This window comes from Mirounga leonina, unplaced genomic scaffold, assembly GCF_011800145.1.
Source record: "Mirounga leonina isolate KUSES-001 unplaced genomic scaffold, KU_Mleo_1.0 Mir_150, whole genome shotgun sequence".
Taxonomy (NCBI): domain Eukaryota; kingdom Metazoa; phylum Chordata; class Mammalia; order Carnivora; family Phocidae; genus Mirounga; species Mirounga leonina.
Window position 1 is genome coordinate 19,468,963 of NW_023270374.1, and position 12,274 is coordinate 19,481,236.

At 41.7% G+C, this 12,274-nt stretch overlaps 1 protein-coding gene across 1 annotated transcript; it reads left to right on the plus strand.

Moving 5' to 3' along the window:
• The first annotated feature begins 1,149 nt into the window (after positions 1-1,149).
• Positions 1,150-3,579, plus strand: LOC118011264 (caprin-1-like). The gene is given in 3 exon segments (XM_035005878.1): positions 1,150-1,261; positions 1,264-1,454; positions 1,456-3,579. Coding segments are annotated over 3 exon segments (2,127 nt in total). The 5' UTR covers positions 1,150-1,164; the 3' UTR covers positions 3,295-3,579.
• The last annotated feature ends 8,695 nt before the right edge of the window (positions 3,580-12,274 follow it).

A 12,274-nucleotide genomic window follows, 5' to 3' on the forward strand; every position in this document is an offset into this window, starting at 1 on the left:
GTATTTCTTCTTTGACCCAAGAGTTTGTTGAATAGTGAGTTTTTAAATTTCCAAGTAGGTGGTCTGACTTTGTAATTAATTTACAGCATTTTGATTAGGATCAAATTCTTTACAAATTTGTGGAAGTTTTCTTTGTGGCCTAAGCTGTGATCAATCTTCATGAATATTCCATGTACACTGGAAAAAATATATCCTCCATTCTTGGGGTGAAGAGTTAGACTTTTATAAGATCTACTTGATTGTTATGTTGCATAAGTCTTCTGTGTTTTGTTTTGGGTTTTTTGAGATTTTATTTATTTATTTGACAGAGAGAGACACAGCAAGAGAGGGAACACAAACAGGGGGAGAGGGAGAAGCAGGTTTCCCACAGAGCAAGGAGCCCAATGTGGTACTCGATCCCAGGACCCTGGGATCATGACCTGAGCCGAAGGCAGACACTTAACCGACTGAACCACCCAGGTGCCCCAGTCTTCTGCGTTCTTATTGATTTTCCCCTAAATGATCTGTTTGGAATTGAGCAAGATGTGTAAGTCATCTACTCTTAATGTGCTTTTTTCCTTCTCCTTACATTTCTTCTAATTTTTGTTTTATGAAAGCTGTTATTGGGTGCATAGATGTTAATAACAACTCTAGCCTCATAAAGACTTTAGCTTTAAAAGACTCTTCTTTTTGGGGCACCTGGGTGGCTCAGTCGTTAAGCGTCTGCCTTCGGCTCAGGTCATGATCCCAGGGTCCTGGGATCGAGCCCCACATCGGGCTCCCTGCTCAGCAGGGAGTCTGCTTCTCCCTCTCCCACTCCCTCTGCTTGTGTTCCCTCTCTCTCTGTGTCTCTCTCTGTCAAATAAATAAATAAAATCTTTAAAAAAAAAAAAAGACTTCTTTTTGAAAATGCTTTTTGGGGGTGCCTGGGTGGCTCAGTGGGTTAAGCGTCCGACTCTTGGTTTCAGCTCAGGTCATGATCTCATCAGTTGTGAGATCCAACCTTGTGCTGGGCTCTGCATTCAGCAGGGATTTTGGCTGAATATAAAATTTTGGCTCATGCCACCCGCTCGCGCAGGCTCCCGCTCGCTGCGCGTTTTGTCCCGCGACTCTCCCCTTCCGCCGCCTGACTCGCCGCTCTTGTCCTCCTTCCTCCCGCTTTTTCTTTCTTCTCCCGGTCTAAAGATGCCCTCGGCCACCAGCCACAGCGGAAGCGGCAGCAAGTCGTCCGGACCGCCACCCCCGTCGGGCTCCTCCGGGAGTGAGGCGGCGGCGGGGGCCGGGCAGCTGCGCCGGCTTCCCAGCACCCCGCAACCGGCACCGGCGCTGTCCAGACCGAGGCCATGAAGCAGATCCTCGGGGTGATCGACCAGAAACTTCGGAACCTGGAGAAGAAAAAGGGCAAGCTTGATGATTACCAGGAACGAATGAACAAAGGGGAAAGGCTTAATCAAGATCAGCTGGATGCCGTATCTTAAGTACCAGGAAGTCACAAATAATTTGGAGTTTGCAAAAGAATTACAGAGGAGTTTCATGGCATTAAGTCAAGATATTCAGAAAACAATAAAGAAGACAGCGCGTCGGGAGCAGCTTATGAGAGAAGAAGCAGAACAAAGACGTTTAAAAACTGTACTTGAGCTCCAGTATGTTTTGGACAAACTGGGAGATGATGAGGTGAGAACTGATCTGAAGCAAGGTTTGAATGGAGTGCCAATATTGTCTGAAGAGGAATTGTCATTGTTGGATGAATTCTACGAATTAGCAGACCCTGAACGGGACATGAGCTTGAGGTTGAATGAGCAGTATGAACATGCTTCCATTCACCTATGGGACTTACTGGAAGGAAAGGAAAAAGCTGTATGTGGAACAACCTATAAAGCTCTAAAGGAAATTGTTGAGCGTGTTTTCCAGTCAAACTACTTTGACAGCACTCACAACCACCAGAATGGGCTATGTGAGGAAGAAGAGGCAGCCTCAGCACCTACAGTTGAAGACCAGGTAGCTGAAGCTGAACCTGAGCCAGCAGAAGAATACACCGAACAAAGTGAAGTTGAATCAACAGAGTATGTAAATAGACAATTTATGGCAGAAACACAGTTCAGCAGTGGTGAAAAGGAGCAGGTAGATGAGTGGACAGTTGAAACAGTTGAGGTGGCAAATTCACTCCAGCAGCAACCTCAGGCTGCATCTCCTTCAGTACCAGAGCCCCACTCTTTGACTCCAGTGGCTCAGGCAGATCCCCCTGTGAGAAGACAGCGAGTCCAGGACCTTATGGCGCAAATGCAGGGACCCTATAATTTCATACAGGATTCAATGCTGGATTTTGAAAACCAGACACTTGATCCTGCCACTGTATCTGCACAGCCTATGAATCCGACACAAAACATGGACATGCCTCAGCTGGTTTGCCCTCCGGTTCATTCTGAATCTAAACTTGCTCAACCTAATCAAGTTCCTGTACAACCAGAAGCTACACAGGTTCCTTTGGTTTCATCCACAAGTGAGGGGTATACAGCATCTCAACCCTTGTACCAGCCTTCTCATGCTACAGAGCAGCGACCACAAAAGGAACCAATTGACCAGATTCAGGCAACAATCTCTTTAAATACAGACCAGACTACAGCATCATCATCCCTTCCGGCTGCTTCTCAGCCTCAGGTGTTCCAGGCTGGGACAAGCAAACCATTACATAGTAGTGAAATCAATGTAAATGCAGCTCCATTCCAATCCATGCAAACGGTGTTCAGTATGAATGCCCCAGTTCCTCCTGTTAATGAACCAGAAACTTTGAAACAGCAAAATCAGTACCAGGCCAGTTATAACCAGAGCTTTTCTAGTCAGCCTCACCAAGCAGAACAAACAGACCTTCAGCAAGAACAGCTTCAAACAGTGGTTGGCACCTACCATGGTTCCCAGGACCAGCCCCATCAAGTGACTGGTAACCACCAGCAGCCTCCCCAGCAGAACACTGGATTTCCACATAGCAGTCAGCCCTATTATAACGGTCGTGGTGTGTCTCGTGGTGGTTCCCGTGGTGCTAGAGGCTTGATGAATGGATACAGGGGCCCTGCCAATGGATTCAGAGGAGGATATGATGGTTACCGCCCTTCATTCTCTAACACTCCAAACAGTGGTTATACACAGTCTCAGTTCAGTGCTCCCCGGGACTACTCTGGCTATCAGCGGGATGGATATCAGCAGAATTTCAAGCGAGGCTCTGGACAGAGTGGACCACGGGGAGCCCCAGGAGGTCGTGGAGGGCCCCCAAGACCCAACAGAGGGATGCCACAAATGAACACTCAGCAAGTGAATTAATCTGATTCACAGGATTATGTTTAAACGCCAAAACACACTGGCCAGTGTACCATAATATGTTACCAGAAGAGTTATTATCTATTTGTTCTCCCTTTCAGGAAACTTATTGTAAAGGGACTCTTTTCATCCCATAAAGACAGGACTACAATTGTCAGCTTTATATTACCTGGATATGGAAGGAAACTATTTTTATTCTGCATGTTCTGTCCTAAGCGTCATCTTGAGCCTTGCACATGATACTCAGATTCCTCACCCTTGCTTAGGAGTAAAACATAATACACTTTACAGGGTGATCTCTCCGTAGTTATCTGAAGTGGCTTGGAAAAAGCAAGATTGACTTTGACATTGGATAAAATCTACAAATCAGCCCTAGAGTTATTCAATGGTAATGGACAAAACTAAAATATTTTCCTTTTGAGAAGGAGTGGAGTGTGGTTTGGCAGAACAACTGCATTTCACAGCTTTTCCAGTTAAATTGGAGCACTGAACGTTAGATGCATACCAAATTCTGTATGGGCCCTTAATACAAAAGGCTGGCTACCGGCTTTGACACAGCACTATTCATCCTCTGGCCAAACGACTGTGGTTAAAAGCACATGTAAATTGCTTTTTAACAGCTGATACTGTATAAGACAAAGCCAAAATGCAAAATAGGCTTTGATTGGCACTTTTTGGAAAAATATGCAACAAATATGGGATGTAATCTGGATGGCCGCTTCTGTACCTAATGTGAAGTATTTAGATACCTTTTTGAACACTTAACAGTTTCTTCGACAATGACTTTTGTAAGGATTGGCACTATCTATCATTCCTTATAATGTACATTGTCTGTCACTAATCCTTGGATCTTGCTGTATTGTCACCTAAATTGGCACAGGTACTGATGAAAATATCTAATGGATAATCATAACACCCTTGGTCACATGTTTTTCCTGCAGCCTGAAGGGGTTTTTTTGTTTGTTTGTTTTGTTTGTTTTGTTGTTGTTGTTTTTTTAAAGATTTTTATTTATTTGAGAGAGGGAGAATGAGAGAGAGAGCACATGAGAGGGGGGAGGGTCAGAGGGAGAAGCAGACTCCCTGCCGAGCAGGGAGCCCGATGCGGGACTCGATCCCGGGACTCCAGGATCATGACCTGAGCCGAAGGCAGTCGCCCAACCAACTGAGCCACCCAGGCGCCCCACAGCCTGAAGGTTTTTAAAAGAAAAATATCAAATGCCTGCTGCTACCACCCTTTTAAATTGCTATCTTTTGCAAAGCACCAGTATGTGTTTTAGATTGATTTCCCTATTTTAGGGAAATGACAGACAGTAGTTTCAGTTCTGATGGTATAAGCAGAACAAATAAAACATGTTTATAAAAGTTGTATCTTGAAACACTGGTGTTCAACAGCTAGCAGCTTATGTGGTTCACCCCATGCATTGTTAGTGTTTCAAATTTATGGTTATCTCCAGCAGCTATTTCTGTAGCAGTTGCGTTTATCTTTTGTCTAACGCTAACTGAATTATCTTTTTCTCATGGAGGCGTTTATATTCGAAGTGGTGATTCCTTCACTTAGATGCATAGGGAGAGTCACAAGTTGGATGGAGATGACAGTTTAGTAATTTATGTACTGTTGGAATTTGTGCTAGCAGTTTGAGCACTTGTTCTGTCTGTGTGCCTATGAACTTAATGCTGCTTGTCATATCCCACTTTGACATCATGGAGAATTAATCCCATCTATTCAGCAAAGGCTACTAATACTAAGTGAATGGTATTTTCTGTGCAGAAACTGAATTTTGTTTTATTAGCCTTTAGCTAAGGAATTTTTCCAGTAGGTGCTCAGCTACTAAAGAAAAACAAAAAACAAGACACAAAACTATTCTCAAACATTCATTATTAGACAACTGGAGTTTTTGCTGGTTTTGTAACCTACTAAAATGGATAGGCTGTTGAACATTCCACATTCAAAAGTTTTTTGTAGGGTGGTGGGGAAGGGGGGGTATATCTTCAATGTTTATTTTAAAATAAAAGAAGTTCTTGGGCACCTGGGTGGCTCAGTTGGTTAAGCGACTGCCTTCGGCTCAGGTCATGATCCTGGAGTCCCGGGATCGAGTCCCGCATCGGGCTCCCTGCTCAGCAGGGAGTCTGCTTCTCCCTCTGACCCTCCCCACTCTCATGCTCTCTCTATCTTATTCTCTCTCTCAAATAAATAAATAAAATCTTTAAAAAATAATAAAAAAATAAAAGAAGTTCTTGACTTTAAAAAAAAATTTTGGCTCATATTTTTATGTTCCTTGAATGTCTTAATGATATTATTTCATTGTTTTCAGACATAAAGTATTACATCAAAAATCTAATGGCAATCTGATTTTCTTTCCTTTATAAGTGACTTGATCTTTTTGCCTGGCTATCCAAGCTTTTTTCCCCTCAGTTGTATGTGTTGATTTTCCCATATACATGATGTGTCCACTCAATATGTAGTTTTGTGTCTTTTTATTTCAGAAAAATTTTCTTGAGTTATAGTTGTAGTATCCGTCTCCTTCGTTGTGTTAGCTTTTTGCATTGTGGCTTCCTATTGTATATATGTTGGATCATTTTTCTTGTTTTTTATATCTACTTTCTCAAATCATGTTTCTCTCTTTTTGCATTTATTTATTTTGTTTTTTTAAAGATATTATTTATTTATTTGAGAGATAGAGCACAAGCAGGGGGAGCAGCAGAGGGAGAGGGAGAAGCAGGCTCCCTGTTGAGCAGGGAGCCCAACGCAGGGCTCAGTCCCAGGACCCTGAGATCATGACCTGAGCTGAAGGTAGATGCTTAACCGACTGAGCCACCCTGGTGCCCCTGCATTTATTTATTCTAAGGATTTTCCTCTTTTGCAAATTTTCTCTTAAACCATTATTTATGGTAATATTTTACTTTTGAGTTCCTTCTAATTTTATCTTCAAACTTCTGAAATATTTTTTCCTATATTTAATTCATACTGTGTTTGTTCCTTTCTTTTCAAAACTTCCTTTTGTTATGTCATTTGTTTTCTTAATTTTTCTAACTTTGGTTCATGTTTTTATTGCTTTTTATCACTTCCTTGATTTCTGTTAGCTTGTTTTAATGTGGTTACAGGGGCGCCTGGCTGTCTAAGTCAGAAGAGCATGCAACTCTTGATCTTGGGGCTGTGAGTTTGAGCTCCATGTTGGGTGTAGCGATTACTTAAAGATAAATAAACTTAAAAAATTATAATTATAAAAAAATGTGGTTCTAGTCTTTATCATCTTTGTGAGCATGTCTTTCTTGCTGCCTTTATTGTTTATAAAAATGTTATTCGGTTCTACATTCTCTTCTTTATAATAATTTTGCATAGGAATCAAACTAAACTTTTTCTGTGGCTCATCTTCAAGAGTGATTAAGTCGTTCATATCCTTAGGATGAAAAGATGGGCCAGGACAACTTTTATGAATTCACAACTCTCAAGCTCCCTCTTCTGTTGTTTTGGGACGTGATCGTAAACATGGTTTCACTCAGTGATGCCTCTGTCTCTCCCCACCCCACTTTTATCTAAACCTTCCCTTTCTTTTGTCCCTGTTGTCTCTGTGTGTTCAATATGGACTCTATTTCCAGTATTTTTTCTCTTTCCCTGATAGATACAGTTTGAAGAAAGCATCAGTTCTAAGGATCCGTCTTGCAGAGAAGTGAAAATTGGGGCCAAGATGGTGGAAAACTAGGGCAAAGCAGGCATCAAGTTGGGAAGAGCTCCACAGTATATCTGGAAAGAGAGGAGGGAAGGTCACATCCCATGTCTGGACACAGAAAGGGTAGGGAGGCCAGGCAGCCCAGTAGAGTGGCATGCCCTTATTCCAGAAGCCCAGGATAGATACGACAGAATGTCCCTACATGTGTTGAGTGACTGGGATCATCTGGTGGGCCTGGTCCCCACCTTTTCTTCTCATGAGAACACAGTTTTCCCTCTTCCCCTCCAGAACCCACTTTACACCTATTCAGATATACCATTGCCTGAAGAAGAGAAGTAAGGGAGTTTCTCTGCTGAACACAGAACATGCCACAAATAGAAATATCCTTATAGGTAATTGATGCACATTTCATTTATTTAAATGTTCATTGAAATCATATTATGTACCCAGGACTCCCTTGGTGCTAGAGATTCAACCTTTGTTAAGACAATTGGCCAGAAAGAGGTAAGATGTTGTCTGCAGTTTTGGAAACATTTTTTTTTTGAGACAAGCTGATAAAAGCATATCTATTTGGTAAGCAACTAATATAGGACAGACATGTATATACCTCATCTCATTTAATTCTCTTTAACAACCCTGAAAACTAGATAATATTATTCATTTTTGCTCATTATAACTGACTCAGAGAGGTTAATTAGCCAATCCAGGGTCATAGTAGATCTGTCTGGTTCTAGAACCCAGGCTTCTACCATTGCATAAATTTGCCTCTCCACTGGTCGATATTGGACAATATTGAATAATAACCATATGATCTTGACCTCACCAGCATCCCTAGTTAACCACTTGAACTAAATGGGCTAAAACCAGTATATTACAAAATGCCCTAAAAACATGGGTGGGGGAAATGAAGGAGGTTGGGTACTCTTGAAAGTTGTTTTGCCAAAGCCACATTAAATGACCAGCTTGTAAATATTGTTCCATTGCTTGCCCCCTCTCCCATCTTGAATGGCTCAGAGCTTTCTTCCCTTCGTCATGCAGGGCAAAGGGCAGCCACCATGGAGGGCTGAGTTCTAATGCTTATTCTGTGCCATAACAAGGCTCGAAAAGAATAAAATAAAGCTATATCCACATACAAAAAGAACATAGTTGAATGGAAAGAGTCTGACTGATTTCTTACTATTAGATTTTTTCAAAAGCCTTCTGCTTTTGCCATCTTATTGGCACTTAGTGAAGGTTGACAGTGAAAATAACTTCCCCAAATAAAAAATATTGGAGATCAATGACATGGGGAGAAAACACCCCAATTCCATGTAAACAGAGGAAGATTAACACCAGGTACAGGTACCAAATCGAAAAGCCCAGCAAGCTGGTGTTAGAAGGCTAACAATGCTTTCAAAATAAGAAGTCACCCCAGGAGCTGCTCTAAACCCTATTCAGTTATGGTGAGAAATAGCTCCAAGAGCCCAGGCATGGGTCTGAGGGGGTTGAGTGGCCATGAGAAAGGGATTATTAAGAATATTAGTTAATATTTGAAAATATTGGAGGCTTCCCGGGTGATGCAAGCTTGATACCCAGGCACCTGTTCAGAATGTTGAGCCCCCAAAGCCAAAGAAATGGCTATGTATTAACCCAACTACTTGTTCTGGGCTCTGATTATACCTAATATGACTTAAACAGTTCTGTATTTGTTCTGATAGTGCATTACTCGGCAGGACTGTGTTTTCGGTTTCTTTTGTTCTTCTCAGCATCTATTCCCATGCCCTTTGTGTATGCGTTTTACCTGCAAAATCCCACTTCTTCAGGGTAGGAGGACTGGGTAAAGGAAGGTGCATCTACCCACCAGCCATCCAAGATGAAGCAAAATGGTTTCAGGTTACTGGGATGGTTGGCTAAGAAATGCAGATCATGGTAACAATCTTATGGGAACAGATTGGACCCCTCCCATGTGTGACAGTCCACACTACCTCCATGGTTCTACTCACATCTTGTTTTGAAGATATTTGAGGACATGACAGTCTCCCCAACTAGTGTATCTCATATACCTGTTGTTAACTGTATTTTTTGAGGTATAATTTATATGCAGAAAAGGGTATACATCTTACGCATACAGCTCAGTGACATTGGACCTATAAGTTGCACCTCTATCACTACCACCCAGACCAAGACTTAGAATATTTCTATCATCTCCTTTTCTGTGCTTTCTAGTCAGTTGTTTCTCTTTTAAAAATCCAGCATTTTTTCTTTGTGATACAGCATTGGAAACAAAGAGGTCCACGGGCGCCTGGGTGGCTCAGCCGGTTAAGCGTCTGCCTTCGGTTCAGGTCATGATCCCAGGGTCTTGGGATTGAGTTCCACATGGGGCTCCCTGCTCAGCCGGGAGCCTGCTTCTCCCTCTCCCTCTGCCCCTCCCCCTGCTTATGCTCTCTCTCTCTGTCAAATAAATAAATAAAATCTTTAAAAAAAAAGAAATAAAGAGGTCCAACAACTCCACAGCAAAACAAACTAACAAATAAAAAACTAATTCAATTTAAAAAATGGGCAGAGGACCTGAATAAACCTTTTTACAAAGAAGACATACAAATGACTAACGGGTACATGAAAAGACGCTCCATACCACTAATGACCAGGGAAATGCAAATCAAAACCACAATGAGATATCACCTCATACCAGTTAGAATGGCTGTTACCGAAAAGACAAAAGATAAGTGTTGGGTGAGCATGTGAAGAAAAGGGAACCCTTGTGCACTCTTGGTAGGAATTCTTGTACACAAATTGGTACAGCCACAATGTGGAAAACAATGTAGAAATTCCTCAAAAAATTAAAAATAGAACCGTGTGATCCAACAATACTGCTTCTGGGAATATATCTGAAGAAAAGGAAATCACTGTCAGGAAGAGATATCTGCACCACCATGTTCACTGCAACATTCTTCACGGTTCCATAATATGGAAGTAACCTAAGTGTCCATCAGAAGATGGATGGATATATAACATACACACACAACGAAATATTATTCAGCCATCAATAAAACCATAAAATACTATATATATAATGGGGAGTATTGTTCAGCCATAAAAAAGAAGGAAATCTTGCAATTTAGGACAACATGGATGAACCTTGAGGGCAGGATGCTAAGTGAAGTAAGTCAGATAGAGAAAGACAAATACTGTATGATCTCTTTATATGTGAAATCTAAAAAAAAGCCAAGCTCATAGAAACAGAGTAGAATGGGAGGGGTGGGGTGGGGGGAGTAGGGAGATGTTGGTCAAAGGGTGCAAATTTCCAGTTTAAGATGAGTACCTATAAACTCAGAGTACCTAAAGCAGCTTTAGAATCTGAAGCCTTTATGAACACTTACAGGTGTAAAGTCCATCACTTCTAACAGCCCAGCAGTATTTCTTAAGTTTGAGAAGAAGAGCATATGGAATGAGTTCTTACAGATGGAATCCCAGCCTTGGCACCTACTAGGTGTGTATCCTTCAGCAGCTTATGAAATTACTCAGTGCCTCAGTTTCTTCATCTGTAAAATAGGGACAATAATAGCATTTTCCCCCCCCACAAAGTTGTCAAGAGAGAGTAAGTTCATATGCAAAGATTTGAAACAGTGTCAGATGCGTGGTAAGGGTCTGATGGTAAATGTTAGTCATTTATCATTTTCTCCTTCTGTTCCTTCTGCTGCTTCTTCTCCTCCTCCTTCTTCTTCCTCCTCCTCTTCTCCTTCTTCATATGTTCCTTCTTAATTATTGAAGGATACGAGAAAAAGTTTTGCTAGTCATATTGTTTCTTCAAAATTGAAAATGGCCTTCATTTTCCAGTTATATAAATAACACATGTTCATTGTTTTAAAAACGCAAAAAGTGGTGAAAAGAGTAAGGAACAATTTAGGAAAAGAAGAATTCTAAGACTCACTACCTGAAGGTAACCACCACTTGTATTTTGATAACAATTTTTCATCTCTCTCCCTCTGGGTATACACACAAACGAACTTTGAAAGGTGGGATTGTAGTATACAAGTTGTTTCATTCTGGAAACTTTCCTTTGTTTTTAGTCTTTCTCCCCCCTTAGCTCCCATTCCCTGATTTGTACCCTTCCACAATTTTCTCTATGCTCACTTAATCATATACATGTATGTGTGCACATAAATAAGGACTTTTAAATGTTTTTTTACAGATACAGTGTAATCATACATACATATATATGTACATATGCTATATAATATATGTATTACACAGCTATCTACTTGCATCTTTATTTTTCTCTCTTTATAGCAACAAAAACCACTGGCTATTGAGCATGTATGTGTCATGTACTCTTACATTGTTTTATCAACTGATACATATGTTTAAAAGCAACATGACACTCCCTGGAAAGAATGAATTTCCATGTATTAAATCAATCACCTATTAATGTGTATTCATGATATTTTAAATATTTTCCACTAAAAAAGCACAGCAGATAATCATTAAAATTATCTTAGGAGTGGAATTTCTAGGGTGAAGGGCATGCATTTTATTTTAACTCTGTTGGTTTACCCCCTCCACTGAGGGGTGACAGAGTGGTCATGTCCCATTGTGTCAGGCGTTCCTGTGACCTTCTGCAGAAATGAACCCCAGAACTCCATCACATCATGCAAAAGTACAGTGAATGGACACTCAGAAAAGGAGGGGAGAATGTGACACCTTCCACCCCCAGTAACTCCCCAGGCCACCCCAGCCAGAGCCCTGTGCAGGAGGACTTCATTCCCCAGCCCTGCACCACCCCACCCCACCCCCCGCCGCACACACAACCCAAACTCAACTAGGTCCCACTCTGCGGAGTTCAGAACTCACGCTCAGGTGGAATAGAATTAGTCACACTCAATTCAGTGATGATGATGATATCCTAAAAAAGAATCCTCTGAATGTAGATATAAAGGTTATAGATTCTGCCCTGGACAACGAGTGATGCCCAGAGCTTCCAAGAGGCATCTTCTAGACAATGCATTTCGTTTCCCCCAGGACTCCAGCAAGGAAAAGCAGAGAAAAATCGTGGCCAGCCAGACACTTTACCCAGTGTGGAAACAGATGTCTGATTCTAAAGGACTCCTAGCAGGCATGAGGGTGGAGAAGTAGCGCACCCTGCCCAGAGAATGGAGAACAAGCTGGCAAGAGCAGAGGAGGAGCCCTTCAACAATGGCTCCTACAGGAAGCTCTGAATGGAATCTCACACAAGATCACAGATAAGACGAACCTTCCACCCCAGGAGGGACTGCTCAACAGCTATGTACTCTCCAAGAAGGCTGAGTGAGACAGAAACCCCAACATCTCTCTCCTAA